Source organism: Myotis lucifugus, unplaced genomic scaffold, assembly GCF_000147115.1.
Source record: "Myotis lucifugus unplaced genomic scaffold, Myoluc2.0 scaffold_64, whole genome shotgun sequence".
In the NCBI taxonomy this organism is placed as follows: domain Eukaryota; kingdom Metazoa; phylum Chordata; class Mammalia; order Chiroptera; family Vespertilionidae; genus Myotis; species Myotis lucifugus.
This window is the reverse complement of record NW_005871112.1, coordinates 3,975,242-3,995,606: the sequence shown is the minus strand read 5'-3', so window position 1 is coordinate 3,995,606 and position 20,365 is coordinate 3,975,242. Positions and strand designations below refer to the sequence as shown.

Here is a 20,365-nt window from a genome sequence, read left to right as displayed (position 1 = left end):
CTTATAGAGCTTAATTTAAGTGTTTTACAAAGGAAAATAACATAATCACAGAAGAGGAAAATAGGTAATTATTTGAGATGGAGACATAGGCAGCTCCTGACATAGCTCTCTGTGATCCTAACCTTTTAGTATTCATGTTCTGTGTGATCTCCTCTCCTTAGTGTAGGCTGGATCTAATGCCTTGTTTCTAATGAACACAATACATCAAAAATAATTGAATGTTACTTCTGTGATTAGGTTATAAAAACTATGACCTGCATCTTGCTGGCCCTCTCCCTCTCTTGCAATTACTCTCTTTGGTCCTCTTGCCCACTTGCTATGATAAAGGAGCTGCCATGTTGTGAGGTGCTTGATGGGGAGTCCTCCGTCCAATGACCCGCAAGGAACTAAATCCTGCCAACACTGTGTGAGTGAACTTGGAAATGAATCTTTCCCTATCAAGCCGTCAGATGACTGCATTCAAACAGCTGCCATCACACGTGTGTGCATATATATGTGCACATGTGTGGATACACACAGACTTCTCCTTTCCACTGTCATTGTTAGTATCCTAATGGTTTAGAGTTATACCTGATAATATAGAAGAGGAGTCAGTGATGGTGCCTAGATGGCTTTGAATTGGCCATCTACTCCCTTTATATTTAAGTGCAATTTTGTAGGGATAATTTTTTCAACCCAACCCTTAAGAAAAAGTTTAATAAGCTGGTCATGTTTTTTATCCTCATACTTAGAATCAACTGCACAGAGGAAAAGGTAATATTAGTTGAGAAAACATCATAATCTAACGAAAGAGAAATTGCATATTTCTAGATGAACAGCTAAAAAACGATAGGTAGTGAATACATGGAAAAGAAGGAAAGATTGAGGAGATGAGAGCAACATTTACAGGAAGCCAGTTTGCATAAAAAAATAAATAGTTCTCATATGCTTCTGGCATATATGTATATCAAAAGATACTAATATGTAATTTTTGCATGAAAATATTAGCTATTAATATGTGAAATTAAGTTATATGAGGTGAAAAGCAGTCATTTATTTAAATAGCCAGGCTCTTTTTGGTGTTTAAATTATATAGTAATAAACCTAAATAAGGGTTATACTAAAAAGGGTTCATGAACCAGACACATACATAATATTGTTCAGGGTTCAGTAGGTTAAAGGTTAATGTTCTTGAATCCACATAGTGAAACTAAGCATCTAAATACCAGATGTTGGTCTGAAATGACAAATACATCAAAGTAGGTTCCAACTATTTGAGGGCACTCACCTGGTACAGGGACATGGGCAAAATGCCAGATACACAGTGACAAAAACACTGTGATGGTCATTCAAAATTGAAATATATCAAGTTTTTATTGAAGCACAGAAGGTTTTTTGCTTAAAATCTTGTAACGAGAATGAGGTTGGAAAGAGGGTGGAGGGAGAATAGAAGAGGGTAAAGGGAGGACAAATGGTGATAGAAGGAGACTTAACATGGGGTGGTGAATATACAATACAATATACAGTTGATGTATTATAGAATTATGCACTTGAAATCTATTCATTTTATTAACCAATGTCACCCCAATAAATAGAAAAATAATATTATTCTAAGTGAGATAAGCCACACACAAAAGGATAAATGTATGGCCGTGGCGGGTGAGGCTCAGTTGGTTGGAGTGTTGTCCTGTACACCAACAGGTGGCATTTTGATTCCTGGTCAGGGTGCACACCCAGGTTACTAATTCAAGGTTTAATCCCAGGTTAGGGCACGTGTGGGAGGCAACCGATCAATCGATGTTTCTCTCCCACATCTCTCTCTTCCTTTCCTCCCTCAAAGATCAATTTTTAAAAAGGATAAGTATATGATTTCACTTATATGCAGTTCCTAGAATAGTTGAATTCACAGAGACAAAAAGTACAATAGAGGCTACCAGGGGCTGGCAGGAAGGAGAAATGAGGAGTTACTGTTTAATGGTTATAGAATATCTGGGGTGATATCTGAAAATGGCGATGATGGTTGCATGTAATTAATGCCACTTAACTGTACATTTAAAGATATTAAAATGGTTAAAATAAAAAAAATATTTCTTGAAGTTGCACATTTAGAATTCATGCATTTTTTAGTGTATATCTTTGTATTCATTTGTTAAGGCTATTGTAACAAGGTACCACAGACTAGGTAGTTTAAAACAATGTAAATGTATTGCAGTGATAGCGAACCTATGACACGCGTGTCAACTCATTTTTTTGGTTGATTTTTCTTTGTTAAATGGCATTTAAATATATAAAATAAATATCAAAAATATAAGTCTTTGTTTTACTATGGTTGCAAATATCAAAAAATTTCTATATGTGACACGGCACCAGAGTTAAGTTAGGTTTTTTCAAAATACTGACACGCCAAGCTCAAAAGGTTTGCCATCACTGATGTATTGTGTCACAGTTCTAGAGGCTAGAGGTCTGAAATCAAGCGTCAGCAGTCAGCAAGCGTGGTTCCTCTGAGGGCTCTGAGAACTCTGGGGAGAATCTGTTACATGCTTGTCTCCTAGCTTCTGGTGGTTGACTGGTGATCACTGGCATTCCGTGGCTTGTGCCTGCATCCGTCCAATCCTCACCTTCACATTCATTCTCCCAGTCTCTCTCTCTCTCTTTCTCTCTCTCTCTCTCTCAATTTAAATTCTTAATTTTTTAAAGTATTACATAAGACTCGTTTTCCCCCATTGACCTCTCCCAGGCTGCCTCCACCCTGCAGCACATACCCTCACCCCCCACTGTCTGTGTCCATTGGTTATGCTCATATGCATGCATACAAGTCTTTTTGTTGATCTCTTACCCCCTCATCCCCCGCCTTCCCTAATAGGTTGGACAGTCTGTTGGATGCTTCTATGACTCTGGTTCTATTTTTGTTCACCAGTTTATGTTGTTCATTATATTCTACAAAGGAGTGAGATCATGTGGTATTTATCTTTCTCTGACTGGCTTATTTCGCTTAGCATAATGCTCTCCAGTTCCATCCATGCTGTTGCAAATGGTAAGAGTTCCTTCTTTTTTATAGTGGCATAGTATTCCATTGTGTAGATGTACCACAGTTTTCTAATCCACTCATCAGCTGATGGACACTTAGGCAGCTTCCAAATCTTAGCTATGGTAAATTGTGCTGCTTTGAACATAGGGGTGCATATATATTTTCTGATTGGTGTTTCTGTTTTCTTAGGATATATTCCTAGAAGTGGGATTACTGGGTCAAATGGCAGTTCCATTTTTAACTTTTTGAGGAAATGCCAGATTCTTTTCCACAGTGGCTGCACCAGTCTGCATTCCCACCAGCAGTGCAAGAGGGTTCTTTTTTCTCTGCATCTTCTCCGGCACTTGTCGTTTGTTGATTTTTGATGATAGCCATTCTGACAGGTGTGATACCTCATTGTTGTTTTGATTTGCATCTCTCGGATGATTAGCGACTTGGAGCATGATTTCATATGTCTCTGGGCCTTCTGTATGTCCTCTTTCTAAAAGTGTCTATTTAGGTCCTTTGCCCATTTTTTGATTGGATTGTTTATCTTCTTTTTGTTAAGTTGTATGAGTTCCCTATAAATGTTGGAGATTAAACCTTTATCAGAGATAACATTGGCAAATAAGTTCTCCCATGCAGTGGGCTTTCTTGTTGTTTGGTTGATGGTTTCTTTTGCTGTGCAGAAGCTTTTTATTTTGATGTAGTCCCATTTGTTTATTTTCTTAGTTTCCATTGCCTAGGAGCTGTATCGGTAAAGATTGCTAAAACAAATGTCTGCTATGTTGCTGCCTATGACTTCTAAGATTTTTTAGAAATATGTTTTTATTGATTTCAGAGAGGAAGGGAGAGGGAGAGAGAGAGAAACATCAATTATAAGAGAGAATCATTGGTCATCTGCCTCCTGCACGCCCCTACTGGTAATCGAGCCCCAAACCCAGGCATATGCCCTTGACTGGAATCAAACGCAGGACACTTCAGTCTGCAGGCCAATGCTCCAAGCTGGCCAGGGCTCTTCTAAGAATTTTATGGTTTCCCATCTTATATTTAAGTCCTTTATCCATTTTGAGGTTATTTTGACAAAGGAGGCAAGAGCATACAATGGAGTCAAGACAGTCTCTTCAATAAATGGTGTTGGGAAAATTGGACAGATACATGCAAAAAAATGAAACTAGACCACCATCTTACACCATACACAAAATTAAACCCAGTATCTCTTCACCTAGTCTTCACTCTGTGCATTTCTGTCTCCATGTTGAAACTTCCCCCTTTTATCAGGGTACTAATTATACTGGATTAGGACCCACCCAAAAGACCTCATTTTAACTTGATAACCTTTGTAAAGACCCTGTTTCCAAATACGGCCATATTCTGAGGTACTGGGGCTTAGGACTTTAACATATATTTTGGCAGAAACACAATTCAACTCACAAGAAATGCATGCTATAGTTTTTTGGTCTTTTTTTTTGTATTGTTTTGTTTTAATCCAAAAGTTAAATCCAGCACAAAAAGGAATGCAAACGAAATGCAGGTCAAGAAGGGCTGCAGTAAGGGGGACATAATACCCATTTCTAAACCAAATGTTAGAATGGTTTGAAACATGTTAGAATTGAATATTTTAGAGCTATAAGACACATTTGAGGACTTTCAGCCTCTTCTTTTTTTCACCTGAAACATGTAGGACCAGTAAGTTTAAATGATTTAATGTCACACATTTCAATAGTTAATAGGAGAATTTGGCTTAGAATCTCAGTCAAATACCCACCTAACTCTCCTTAAGACAGCCACAACCTCAAATTTCATCCATTTTCCTCAAACTATTTCTAAAATATTTAATAAAACCACATTGTCTTAATCCTCATTTGGTATATTTTTAGAGTTTATGTAAAGAAAGCTAGATTAAGGGGATTTCAATGCAAAGGTGAAAATCAGAATGACATTTGTGAAGACATCACTTTCCTTGCCATCTGGCGTACACAAGGGTGTCCTACTGAATGCAATCAGAATGAGCTCCTTTTGGAAGCGACCTTTAATAGACCAGGAAACTTTAGGTGAGTCTTCTGTAGAATGTTTTAATAGAGGATTTGAGAATGAATTCTGCACAGCTGGCCAATGAAGGAAATCTAGATTAGTTGCCAACGGCAGGTTTTAAATGAATTTGCCATCCTTCACATTTCTTTAAACAGGCAGTGGAAATTTTGATGAATTAAGAAATAAAATATTTTATAATCAAGGAAGCCTTGTGTTGGCAATGTATCTTGATTAGTGTCTTTCTCCCTCTTTCCCTCCCTTATTTCCTCCTCTCCTTTCTTTCCTTCTTACTTTTTTCTCTTCTATCTTTCCGTGACATCATAACACTGACATCAGTGTTAATGGTTAAAGGGTAATGGTTACAACATAACAGTTGAATGACATAAATCTTGTATTCCTGTTACACACACTGAGGTAATAAAAAAATGGCAAGGAAACAATGGTTAATAATGAATAATTCTAATTCCCATATTTCTTATAGAAAGAACATCATCCTTCTGTCTGTTGTTTTTTTGTTTGTTTTTAATATATTTTTATTGACTCCAGAGAGAAAGGGAGAGGGAGAGAGAGATAGAAATATCAATGATGAGAGAGAATCATTGATTGGTTGCCTCCTGCATGTCCCCACTGAGGATTGAGCCCACAACCCGAGCATGTGCCCTGACTGGGAATTGAACCATGACCTCCTGGTTCATGGGTCAACACTCAACCACTGAGCCACACCAGCTGGGCTGTTTGCGGATTCTTCATGCATATGAAGACCTAACTAAGGAGATACAGGCTTTTGGACATGTTGAAAAAACTATTCCTCAATGATAAACCAAGAATAATATAAATTTACTCTGTACCTAAGAAATGAAAAATATGGAAATTATTTAATATCTTATCATTCTTATTTTGAATGTCCTTTAATTTAAATTATAGACTAACCTGTAGCAGCAGGAAACCTGAATGGTTTCTCTCCTATTATGTCTGTAGGTGCCAATGTGTATTTGTGATTTGTGTGTGTATGTTGGCAATGACTTAGAATATTTGGCAATGATCTAGAAAATTATTAATAATTCAGCTTGGAAGTAAGAGAGTGATATAAAAATATTCTCTTTTTATTTTGGGAAGTATAATTGTTATACATCGTGCTGTGCATAATAACATGTTTGGCTTTCAGAAATTTGCACTCCACATCTACTTATTCCATTAAACATGTTACATGTTTTTAATTTACTTATAATATTCACTTCCCTTCTCCTTTATTCTGCTGATGTGGGGTCATTATACATTGCTTACTCACAACATGTCCTTGTTTCTTCTCCTACTCTGGGCATTGATCCACTGTGTCTTGCCAGCTAACATGACATGGATGTTTTTCTAGAAGGCCCTGACATTAACTAAGGGGTTGTTTGTTCTTTACGCACCAGTTCTTTTCAGGTCCTTGGCATGTTTTCACATAGACGTTTTACAAGAGCCATTGGAGAGTTGATAATATTTGTCGTGCATACTTTCTCTTTTAGTCCCCATATTTTTCTGAATTCTATTTGAGGATGTGTCTATTTTTCTTTTATTTCTGAGCTACCTTGATGTCTTTTAGTTTTAACTTTCCTGTGAGGTCTACTTTAGAGATTGGACTAGGACACATGTTAATTGTAAACTTACCTGGGTACTTTTGAAAGGACAGCTCAGAAGATAGAACTGACCATGTTTTCAGTTAGACTTAAGGATCAGGCATGGTGGAAAGGAGACATACAGAATTTTATTTTGGGAACAAGAGAAAATGACTTATTTGCAGTGTTACAGGCCAGAGAGTGAATGTAGTAAGCCTTTTCTAAGTGCAGTATTCTATTTACAAAATCATAAGACTTTTATAAATTGCCAGACTGCATTGCATAAACCAAATGTCAACAAAACAGTGACCTTTCAAATTGCTGGTGCAACAGGGGCCAAGATCAGAAAGCTCAAACTGAAAGGAAGCACTGACAAGAAATCCTACGGAAATGACTTATGTGTTTGGTCAAGTTAACAGAACGTGACATATTGTAAAATGTCTTTGGCTTTTTAAGTAGAGTAGTGTGTAGAGGTTTAGCTGCTTTTGAAAATATAAATCTGGAGATTTGTGATAGTTAGGTTTTGTAGATAAACTATTTTCTAAATTGGAAAGAGAGAGCTTGGGAAAGTTTGATATCAGTAAAAATTTTAAAAGATGACTGTGATAGTGAGAAATGTGAAAATAGGGTGGAGTGAGTTGAGGTGGAGATGGGAACAGAGTTGGAGGTTTGGGGAAAGGGAAGTTACATTGCAAGACAATACTGAGAGTCTGTATATAGTTTTATTTTTTAAATTGATTTTATTGGGGTGATATCCTATATAATAAAAGCCTAATATGCAAATTGACCCCTCAGGCAGTCATTTGACTGGGAGTTGAACCAGGAGTTCGATCACTTACTGTGACATGTGCAGACCACCAGGGGGCAGTGCATACCATGGCGGGCATCAGTGATGTGGCGCTGGCAGCGGGCAGCAGTGAAGGTGCTGCCAGCTCTGATGGGCCCTAATAACAGTGGAACTGTGGTGGGATGGTGGAGCAGGTGAGTGGGAGGCACCAGGCCAAGGCGGGTGTGAGTGGGGGCCCGATCTCCCCACCGATTGCCCTGTAGACCGTGACCAGCAGCAGTGGTGGCAGAGGGTGGGGCCACCACCCGGCTTCCTGGCACTGAGAGAGCTGGGCGGGGGGCGGGGGAAGGGGGGGGCAGCCCCTATCGATTGTCCCATAGGCAGGATGGTGGAGCAGGTGAGGGGGTGGCGCCAGGCCACTGCAGGGTGCCAGGCGGGGCTGCAAGGCTGCGAGGCTGGGGGCATGAGCTGGGGCCTTATCCCTGCAGGCCACCCTGAGGGACTACCCACGCACGAATTCGTGCACTGGGCCTCTAGTTGGTTAATAAAATTATATAGGTTTCAGATGAACAATTCTATAATACATCATCTGTATATTTATTGTGTGTTCAACACCCCAAGTCAAGTCTCCTTCCATCACCACTTATTCCCCCTAAAGATAAACCTTCTTCCACCTCCCCCTGTTCTCTTTTCCTGCTGGTAGTCACCATACTGTTGTCTGTCTATGAGTTGTTAGTGTTTGCTTAATTCCATCACCTTTTTCACCCAGTCCCCCAACCACCTCCCCTCTGACAGCTGTCAGTCTATTCTCTGTATCTATGAGTTTGTGGGCTTTTTAAGGTCTCATTTAAAATATGTTACAGAAGTAGTTTAAAAATACATTGAGAAATTTTGAGTCAGAGTTCTAATTTTAAAATGTTTTGAACTGTTGATTTCCTATTCCCGTATATTTCTTTATAGGTTTCAGTTAAATTTATGAAAGTGCATATACTAATTGCTTTGTAACAAAATTAAATTCATACATATGTGTATATTTGTATGTATATACAGGGTGGGGCAAAATAGGTTTACCGTTGGTCCTATAGAAAATAATTTAATAATTAATAATACAAGAATAAACTATTTCATGTACTCACAAATGTAAACCTACTTTTGCCCCACCCTACATAGAGATTTTTTTTCAGGCTCCTCTTAAAATGTATTCTTTAGAGATGTTTCATTAAAAAATAAAATTACAGGGTTTTTTTTCTATTTCTTTAGTTATCTGTTTTGAAATTTCTGTCAACATTTTGATTTTCACTTACATATTTCCATCAATAATATGAATTCATAAAAAAGCAGATTTTACCATGTCTATGTTTGAATTATTGACTAGAGGTACATATATGATGACTAAGAGTTTCTAAATACCTTCGCTTCTTATATATCTGTATAAATGATTGTAAGAGGATCGAGGAAATGTTTTAGAGATATATCATTATATATAGGATTTGGAAGCACATTCAATTGCACTCATGTTTAGAGATTTTTGAATTTGATGAATATGTTTCTCTTTCACAGTAAACACGTTGTGTATGTGAGCCACCTATTGCCAGAATTTATTGGTTTGAAAGGCTATTGCAACCGTGGAATAGTGCCAGTTAATAAAAAGCAAATTGAGTCTACTGAGAGATTAATTCCCCAGCTGAAAGAAATACATTTGCCTTAGAGTCATCAGATATTCTACCCACCAAAATCATTCTCCAAGATAGCATCCCTAATGAGCTTCCTAAACCAATTAAATATAAGCAGGAAGCATCCGTCATCAAAAATGACTATTTTCAGCTAATCAGCTAAAGGCATATACTGCATGGCATTAGGAACACCCTAAAATTTGTTTTTGTTTTCACTCTACTCTCACTTTGTTTACTTCTCAATTTTATGGGTGCAGTGTCTTGCACAGACACTCTAAATGAGCATATTGCTTTAAAGGTCATAAAGTGCCTCCCTTGCATTATTATTCAGTAGAATAAAATGAGTTTTAATGGGCTTACGTGATTTGCTTAAAGGCACACAATGTGTGGCTGTGACTCAAATCATACCCTTTATTATAATTGTGCTAGAAATGCACAAGTATTTATCAGCTTTCCACCCTTCATGACAGGGTTCAAGTGTTCAAAATGACATCATTCAAGGTAGTATGAAGATGAAGGGGGACATTTTTACTCCCATATGTTCCCTCCTTCAAAGACAGAATCAGCAATACCATTTCTTCCTGGTTATAATGATAATAATGAACACTTGAAGTATGCTAGCAGTTTACATAATTGAACCAAAATAATAACTCACAAAAATCTTTCAAATAAATATATTTTCTCCCAATTTACAGATGCAAAACAGGTAAGCCCAGAGAAGTAATGTTAAATCATTTGACGTTTTAAGTTTTGAAAAATTCTTATATGTTCTATATTTTATGAATATATTCAACAACTATTCATGTATGTGGGAGAAATGAAGAGATATTTGTAACAGGATGTGGTATGAGTGTGTCTGTTGTAATATTACTTATTTTCATGTGACGTTTATAGAAATTGGCTTCATTATCATTCTATAGTCATTTTGTTTGTGAATGTTCCTTTAAATGTGCACATGTGGAAACCCTTTTGTTTTATTAAAGACATGTGAGGAGGGCTCCTCTTTGATGGAAGTGGTTTCAGAGTAGAATGTGAAATAACACTTGTTGTTTGGGTGAAGCAAAAAGATCTGGGGAACGGAGGTGATTTGCTTGCTGTCTCTAGGAGACATTGGGGGAGGAGAGGACTGGAAAGGACTGGTCCTCCCTGAAAGAAAGGAGGATTTCATTACCTGATGACCCAAATTATGAAGCTAAAGTTCCCTCCATACCCTAGAAAAAAATATTTTTGCACAAATCAATTATTTGAAAAATATTTTTACATATTCATTTAAAAAGGTCATTGGAACTTCCCTTTTCTTTCTTTCTAGTTTATAGGAATTAGTATGGCAAATAGATATGTTTGGGAAATATTTCTTGATATGATATTTTAATGTCAAATTTTTGTTTAAATAACTTCTTTGATCTTTCAAATAAATATTTTTTCTCCCAATTTACAGAGGCAAAACATGTTTCCAGGTACTCAGGAATGAGATTATTTTTAATTTATTTCTTTTTAAGGATTAAAAAGAAAAATAATTTAGCAAGATTGCAAAACTAAATCTTTAGTCTATTGCTCCTTTTTATCTGACTTTATATTATTTCTTTTATTTTAATTCTAAATTATTGCATATTCATGAATGTCAAATTGGAAGTACAGTAAGGTATATACTGAGCACTTGTTAAGAACTAAAACATAGTATGAATTCAAATTTATATGAATGTATGTCTTTCAAAATGCATACACATTGTATAGTATGTGCTCAATAGATGTCACTGAATGAATAATTAATCAATCTTCCAGTCAATAAGCATAAATCCAAAGTTATTCTAGAACATTATGGCCTCCAAAGATTTGAGTAAAAGTGAAAGCGCTTTATTGACTTAGATATAAAGGGCATTGAAGACAGGGTAAATATAATAAACTATTTTCAAAGTTAAAATAAATAAATTAAACCATGTTTATTTAGCATCAACAATGTTGAAATCCCTATGATCATGATGGTGAGTATATGATGATTAAATCATGTTCCCTATGATCAACTTATCCAGCTATATCCAGGATCAATCTGACCCATGCTGTCAGGCCCCCAATAATCCCATGTCTCTCTAGTAGGATCAATACTGCTGTCTCCTCTGTATGAAGGTTCTCCCTTACAATGTTCATTTTCTTGCTTCTCAGTTATCATGCATCCACAAATGTTCATTTTCATTCTCACAATTACAATAAAACTTAACTTGTAAAAAAATCCCAATAAATTTCCCATCAACCAAAATAATAGGATTTTCACAGTAAGATCCATATTCAAAATCTCATATTTCCCAATAGCATATGCCCAAGAAAGTTAATTGTCAATGAATGGTACACACATTTAAAAGGTCAGAGAAAAATGTGTGGACTGGAAAAATAAGTTATTTGAGTTAAGCTTAAAATTAGGTATACTGTAATAAGTTGAAGAGCAAAGGGGTTATTCTATGTGAAGAAAAAACAAAAATTGGGAGCGAGGAGAATATAAAACAAGCATAAACAAATTGTTGACTATGCATTCGTATAATTTCTGTATGAAAAACACAATGCTGTGTGGCTGAGTTTGGGTACTGGGGGCAGTGGGCAGTGTTTAGACATATTTTCTTTTAAAACTATATCATATATGGGACCTTGACTGGAAGCTAAATTTGAACTTCTTTTTTAGGCTACATTTCCAAAAGTATGTCAATGGAGGAGGGGTTAATTTGCTTATGTAAATTTGGAAAATGAGAGGTGAACCTAAACTAAACAAAATTGCTTCCTTTCAAATTCTTCAGGGATATCAAGAAGGGGCCATAGTATGAATTCCTCAAACATTTTACCACCAGACTTCTTTCTGTGACTTATCTATCTGGACTGATATCTATCCTCCAGGCATGTTGGGAACCAGTGGTTTTTGATAGTAAAGAGTCACAAAGAGTGCTAAGGCAGAGAAATGGCATGGCGAAAGTACTGATTAGGGAGAAATTAGCTGGTGTTAGTAGATGAGAGAGACTGATGTCCACTGCAGAAAAAGGAGTTGGGAAGATAAGTTGTGGTGATGCATTACTAGTGGAGACAAATGGTTCTACTTTAATATACAAAGTGGTAGAGTATGTTTTATATCCAATCCTTACTTAGAAATGAACTACAGGTTAATAAGGGCTATAAACAAAGACGTGAGTGTAATATGCATACAGATGAGAACACAATCTGTCAGGATGGGTTCCCAGAAAGAGACTAAAAAGTCCGTCCTCCTTCCCCTGTCACCAAGCTACAATCTCTGTGATTTATGCTGATAGCCAGGTAAAATTTACGCCTTTTATTTTTATTTTATTTTTAAAAAGAATAAAGGATTTATATTGTTAATTGAAACGTCTTTATTTTTGATGTGAGGAGAAAGATGAGCAAACTCAGAAGAAATCAAAATAGCTTAGTTCAAAAGATGTGAGATTTGCCCAACTGGTGTGGTTCAGCGGTTGAGCATTGACCTAAGAACCAAGGGGTCATGGTTCAATTTCCAGTCAGGGCACATGCCCAGGTTGCTGGCTGGATCCCCAGTGTGGGGATGTGCAGGAGGAAGCCAATCAATGATTTTCTCTCATCATTAATGTTTCTATCTCTCTCTTCCTCTCCCTTCCTCTCTGAAATCAATAAAAATATATTTTTAAAAGATGTGAGATTTTGAATATGGATCTTACTGTGAAAATCCTATTATTTTAGTTGATGGGAAATTTATTGGGATTTTTTACAAGTTAAGTTTTATTGTAATTGTGAGAATGAAAACGAACATTTGTGGATGCATGATAACTGAGAAGCAAGAAAATGAGTATTGTAAGGCAGGACCTTCATACAGAGGAGACAGAAGTATTGATCCAACTAGACAGTGATGGCGAACCTATGACACGTGTGTCAGAGGTGACACGGAACTCATTTTTTTGGTTGATTTTTCTTTGTTAAATGGCATTTAAATATATAAAATAAATATCAAAAATAGTCTTTGTTTTACTATGGTTGCAAATATCAAAAAAATTTCTATATGTGACACCAGAGTTAAGTTAGGGTTTTTCAAAATGCTGACAGGCCGAGCTCAAAAGGTTCGCCATCACTGTACTAGAGGGAGATGGGATTATTGGGGGCCTGACAGCATGGGTCAGATTGATCCTGGATATAGCTGGATAAGTTGATCATAGGGAACAGCAATTGTATCTCTTGCTCATAGAATTGGAAAACAGTGGAGGCATTGAAAAAGGTAGAGAACCTGAAAGATAGAAACTAGGTCAAATCCAATAGCATAATCTTTTTTTCAGTAGGTGTTGTCTTATGAATATGTCGACATTTTATCCTGAGCAATATGTTAGAGAATCAAAAGAGACCAGAAGAAAACATTGCCCAAGAAGTAAGTGGCGGTTAGAGAGTGTATTCATTTTTGTTGCTGCACAACAAATTACCACACGTTTAGCAATTTAAGAAAACTTTTATTTATTAATGCATAGGTCCATAGTTTAGAAGTCCAGATGGGCTCATTGCTCAGGGCTTTCTGCTTAGGGTCTCACAAGCCTCAAGTCAAGCTGTCAGCCAAGCTTGAATCAATTGGAGAGTAAGGGGGAGAATCCTCCTATAGACTCATCTAAGTTGTTGGTACAATTCAGTTGTAGGACTGAAGGCTGACTTCCTTGCAGGCTGTAAAGTGGATCACTCTCAGCAACTAGAGGTTGCTGGAAGTTCAGTTCCTGGCAGCAGGAATTTGGCAGAATCTCTCATAGGTCCTCTCACAACATCCAAGTTAACACCTTCAAGGCCAACAGCCTGATCTCTATAGTCCAATCATCCTTCCTCCCTCCCAAAGCTTCAAAGTTCTCTGATTTATGCTGATAGCCAGGCAAAATTTTCAGCTTTCAAAGAACTCATGTGATTACAGTAGGTCCACCTATAGGGTCTCCCTTTTGATGAACTTATAGTCAGCTGAATTATAACCTTAATTACATTAGCAAATTTCCTTTTGCCATGTAATGTAGTGGATATGACAATGACATTATATTCATAGTCCAGGAATGAGAGTGGATCATTTTGGGGCCTATTTTACAATTCTATCCACCACAGATATTTAAATTAAAATATAGTTTTGTATAGTTCTCTCTTTTAAATATGTGAATTCTTGTGTCTTATAGATGTTTCTTAGATTACTTCAGTGATTTAGAAAAAAATGTAAAAAACAAAAAAAGTTTTCTTTAAAACAATGTTATAAATTATCTTTATAAGTCACTATAAATAAATGAATAATTCTCTAACAATTAACATATTTAATTGCTTTCAACCAAAACCAATTTCTTAAAATAGTAAGTTTTGATTTACATGTAATATCTTTCCCTCCGGCCTCCCCCATCCCCTGGCACATGCCCTCACCACCACCCCTGAGTGTCTTGTGTCCATTGGTTATGCTTATATGCATGCATATAAGTCCTTCGGTTGATCTCTTAAACCACCCCCGCAACCCTCCACTGCTTTCCTACTGTAGTTTGACAATCTGTTCGATGCAGCTCTGCCTCTGTATCTATTTTTGTTCATCAGTTTATAATGTTCGTTATATTCCACAAATGAGTGAGATCATGTGGTATTTTTTAGTTCAAATTTGCTGGGTTGGGTCTTTATGACTTGTATATTGTAGGTGTTGTTCCTAAGATGCCATCTTTGTTTTGCCCAGAAACCAATAAAATATTGTAATAATAACTAGGGAAGTAAAGAGAAAATAAAATTAAAATAGAAAAGTGTTGAGAAAGAATGTCAGAAGCAAAAGGGGATAACACATCACCAGAAAGTTTGATTTTTGTTATACTTATCAGGTAATACTTAGAAACAGTTTGATTTAACTCGCCTAATTGAATTCTTTCAATAAATGTGCTGGGGGTGTTTAAGTAATATTGTAATATTGTAATAGAATACATACTAAAGTAGATAATAATAATATATTAATTTTTAATTCCCCAACACTGTGCAAAGTACTTTATGTGTATTTTTTTCTCACAATAAGAAAAATGGCTCAGGTATATCATTGTCCATATTTTAGATATGAGGGAACAAGCTAGTTATTCAGTAATTTATATAATGTCCATTGTCTCATGGTTAATATATGTCAGAATCAGGATTCAAATCTAAGTATGTTAGACCTCAGAGACCAAGGCCTTTATGATTATGATAAATAACAAATGGCAAATGGTATAAAACAAGGCCATTATCCTTCCTTTCTTGTTTTGGATTTTGAATTTGCATGTGCTTTGTCATATATCTGTATCTCTCCTGCAAGAAGAAGCACACACATAAGTGCATTAAACATAGTAACTTATTGTTGCCTAAATCCACTTGACCATAAAGGAAGCCCTCTTTTTAAATTAAATACCTATTAATAAATTTGGTAAAATGCTGATGCATATAAATAAATTCTGATAAGAATTTTAAAAGTATTGCTGTTGTTTTAGCATTTCATTTTCATTAGAAAAAAATACATTTTAAGGAACTGTAATATTTCAGAATTCATGACCTTTTTTTGGAACGCTTATGAATTGTCAAAGTGTAGTTGCTTAGTGTAAATGTTCTTTAAATGCTAAATATATTTTTCTTAGGTATACGGAGAATATTTCACTCTATTTTTTCAATATGAATTTCTTTCCTTGGGTTGTGCATTTAATTACTGTCTGATAATCAATATTATTATATAGAAAATCTCTTAGAAGTAACAACCATAATGCTTTCATAAAGCACCTTGAAAATGTAAATGACCATTAAGTGTTCAGCAGAGGTATATTTCATTCATAATATAGCAGTACCCTCTAGTGCTCATGTCTGGTCATGTGTTCTCCAGAACTGCCTTAGAGGGGTAAATATCATATATTGGATCATTTTACTCAGCTTTTGTGTTAAGTGAAATAGTTTATTATTTATAACATCACCTTTTTTTAAAGGAGTTCAGGCATTTATAATATTATTCAAAAATATTACCAGCACTCTTTTGCTCTAGGGAAAATAGCTATTCCATCTATTTTGCTCATAAAAATAAATGAAATGCTTGAGAACCAAGAAGTTGGTTAAATTTCTTAACTTACTTATAGAAATGGAAGTAGGACTTAAGTCTTTTGTTCCAAGGTTTAGTTCTGTGCTATATGCATTGGACTATGTATTTGATCCAAGAACTAAAGCTAAAAACGTATATGTCTAAAATTCTTTTAACCTTTTTCTGGAAGAATAGTACCAGTTTAGTAAAATAATTTTTGAGAAATTTTGGATTGTTGGTTTAAGAAACAGCAGAATATACTGTAATATACTGCAAAGGAAGTTGTGTTGCATTGGAGTTTGATTTATTGCGCTTAAACATTGTTTATTCCGAAGCAAAGGATCCTCTTGCCAAACTTTTCATGAGCAAGAAGACCTGGTTTTATTTGCTTTCCAAAGCTTTAGCACAGAGCTAATATTCAGATAGCAGCCCTTTTGGCTGTAAAACCTTGCACATTATTTATCATTATTTCAGTCGTTTTTACTTTTCTTATGCACTTGATTTAGTACAGTGTCTACATCAAAATGGAACACCCACATAAGAACATATCCTAATTTCTATATATGTTCCTGAATAGCATTTTTAAATGATTTGAATTTTCTCTTAATATATTTTTTAATCCATATTTAGTTGTTACAGGGTAGGTCACCCAAACCCGACAAGTGGGAAGTTCACCTGGGCAGTGGTGGCGGCATGGTTGAACAGGTCAGCGGGGACTGTGACGATGAAGATGGTTGTGGGGGATCAGGAAGTGGAGAAGTCAAGAGGACACTAAAAATCACAGACTGTAAGTTATGATTCCAGTACTATTATTAAAGAATCAATTTTGAAATATAGTTAAGGATAATTATTGTTATGAATGTAAAGTAATAATGACAGTAAATTTAGAAGCATGCAAGAGGAGTTGAAAATGAACCTACTTTTAGTTATTTAGGACATACATGCTTGGGATTTTGTTTATTTTTAACTTATGGCTTTTAAATGGTGGTAACATTTTTGTAGGAGAAACGAGTGAATGATCATCAGTGCTGAGAATTAAAGGTTATAAAGTGAGATCATCCTTAGGGCATGATCAAACTAGTAACTAGTATGGCGGATAATAAATGTATATTGGTGAATAATGTTAAACGAGGATGGCTAAGGCCTGTAAATAAATAAATACTGCATTTTAATATTATCATGCCATAATATCAAACTATTTTATTTAATAGATTTTCATTATAGTCAAATTGCAAAGAAATTGGTTAACTATATGTTTGTTATGGTAAAAAAAACACACACAAAAAAAACAAACAAACAACTACTTGGATTTAACTCTTATGAATTTGGTTTTCCAAAAATGCTTACCAATCACTCACTTCGTTTTGATTGTATGGGTTTGGAAAACACTTCTGGTATAGCTGGACCGATCAATATCACAAAAGATGGAACTGTCAAATTAAACAAAAATCACCAAATGAATTTAGTTTCCTTGTGTTAACATACAAAATGAGGAATAGACATTCTCCATTGTTATGTGTATACATTTGTTGACATGGGTGAGACAACCAAGGTCATCAACTGAGAAATGTGTGCAAGTGAATGTACCCAGAGCAGCTAACTTTCAAGTACTCATTTATCTCCGGTCATACCAAAGATAATTGCTTTATAAAGTAATCTCTGGACCTGTGCCTTCTGTGGAGACTGGCCTGACAGTCCCCCTCTAAACCACAACAGGCTATTTTGGGTCTGTTGGACATGTCATGGTGGGAGAAGATTTTATTTGCTTTTTATTCTTTTATAGTTAATGTAGAACACTACTAATGTTTCAAGCATCAATGCCCCATTCCTTCTAGCACCTTATTTATAAGCCAAACATTAGATAAAGGAGTAGAAGCCAAAAGAGGTGTAAAATCAAAGATAAAAATCAATACAAAGAAATATATTTTTCTGTTAAACACAGTAAGAAATTTAACATAGAAGGTAAATGGATTTAGTACACTTGGAGCAGCAACTGAACAAAGGCCACAGAATTTAATGTATTAATTTAATTAATACAATTTCCTAGTGAAAATTAAATATCTTCTACTTTTGTAGGAACAGATAAGTATATGTGTTTTTGTTATTGGTTTTAATACAGTTTATCACAAGAAGAAAAAATGAAAACAAAATGGTTTTATTAAAAACATTTTTACTGAGTTAAAATGTCCTCCACTGTATTTTAGAATTATGATACTTATCTATTAGGGTACTACTGAGTAATTTTTCATTTTTATCCTATCCTTAGTACTGATATGTACCATAATTTCATTGCCATTTGAATATTAAGGCATAAAAAGTATTAGAATAAATAGCTTAGGTTGAAATTTCATTCTAATATAGATTGTGAGTGTGTGTGTATATACAGAATTAGCAATTTTATAGGAATTTTTCACTCCTGAGCTTATCTATAAGCTCAAGAACTTCTTATGTAAAAATGGATAATCGTTTTTGTTTGTTTCACAAGAGAAGTACAGACAATGGAGGATATTCACCTACTAATAGTTTTCTCACAGATCCATACTTGTCAAGGTGGCAAGAATGAATTTTTACTTCAAAACCCTGTTTTCAATTACTACTGAAATGGACAGGTATGATACAAGCAACTATCCATCAGATCTGGGAAGATTTAAGGTATACATTGTTTTCAGCAAAAAAATCCACATCTGCTGTCAATGGCTTGCTGGTTATATTTCTAAGAGTTTATAGCTGTTGCCTTTCAATTTTTAATAAGTGGTTAGGAAGCCACTGTGGATAGCATGCTGAAATAGAGAGGGACAGGGAGAGTAGCAAAGGTAGGTCATATTTCTGTTTTCATAAAGCACTATAATATTTTTCCTGTGTTTGGCTAGTTTGATATGTTGGTAAAGCAAGTTAACACATAGTTTTACATGGTCTTACTGACTTTAAAATATTGTTCTCTAGAAGGCTTACCAGGGCGTCCTTTGTGTTTAGAACTTGAAATACACCATTAGTTCTACCTTACATTGATATTTATTCTTTGTAAAATACAACATAAGTTGAACACAGTCCATTTGCCACCTCAACAATGAAATTATTTCATTATATAATTATAAGGAATAATTGTGTCATGTGAATGTAATGATTTTGCTCAATTTGTGCAAATGTCCAGGTTGTTAAATATTTTACTGTCACTTGAATCAATTTTCTATTTCATTTGTATCCCTCCTGTAGACTATTATTAAATGTAAACTGTCATGTTTCTTATAAAACACAGCCATTTATGTAGTGTTCTCGCTTAGGAAATTGAAAATATTTTCTTAATTCAGTGGAATGATTTTAAAATTCCAATGTTACAGAAACTTATTTTATATTTTTGTTTATTGAATTTGGGTCTTTTACATAGGTATGTATATTTCACTGGTGGCCTGATTCACAGGATTGAAATGGTTTTAAGCCTTCGTTTCAGTTCACCTCTGATACCTGCATCTTTTCAAAGTACTTAATTGACGCAGGTTCTAAATCCCAGTGGAAAAACATTCTTTTAGCCATAACAAGCTGATTCTGATACCAGGCTTTCGAAAATAGTAGGGTGATTTTAAATCTTTGAATTGTCTTCACCTTTGCCTATTGTCATATTCATCATTGCACATACAATATGATGTAGCATGTTTAGCACTTTTTAAATTTTTTCCTTTATTGAATAAGGTATTACATATGTGTCCTTATCGCCCGATTGTCCCCCCACACCCCCACTCATGCTCTTACCAGCCCCCCCCCCCGGTGTCTGTGTCCATTGGTTAGGGTTATATGCATGCATACAAGTCCTTTGGTTGGTCTCTCCCCCTTATCCCAACGGCGAGGATGTTTAGAACTTTTAAAAATAATTTTACTTTAACTGAGAAATCTGTAAACGACAACTAAGTCTGTTAAGTGTGTGTTCATATGACTTATTTCCCAGAGGTGTCCTCAACATGCCTCTGCAGATTAGTTAGATATGAGTCTATAGAGACTGGTGTATTCATAGTACCAATTCAGCATTCTGATCCCTAGGCCCTGCTGCATTACCTCTTACTCAGTCACCCAAAGGCTATCTTTCTAAGGACTGTTTACCATTAGGTTCTTCTCATCTCATGAGACATTCTTCCTCTTCTTCTCTTTAATGGGTTCTCCTCATCTTCCCACGTTCTAAATATTTAAAGAATCCAGGACTCAGATCTCAAGCCTTTTGTTGCCTCTATTCTCAACTCTCAACTCTTCCCTGTTCTGCAAACT

The 20,365-nt window shown here is 35.5% G+C and overlaps 1 protein-coding gene across 1 annotated transcript in view; it reads left to right on the top strand.

Annotated features, from left to right (window-relative positions):
* The window catches only part of GPC5 (glypican 5), a 588,333-nt gene extending 571,424 nt beyond the window's left edge, over positions 1–16,909 (top strand). Inside the window, exon 7 of the mRNA XM_023754707.1 lies at positions 16,742–16,909. Coding sequence (XP_023610475.1) covers positions 16,742–16,909 — 168 coding nt within the window. The remainder of the gene's footprint in view (positions 1–16,741) is intronic.
* Positions 16,910–20,365: the final 3,456 nt, after the last annotated feature.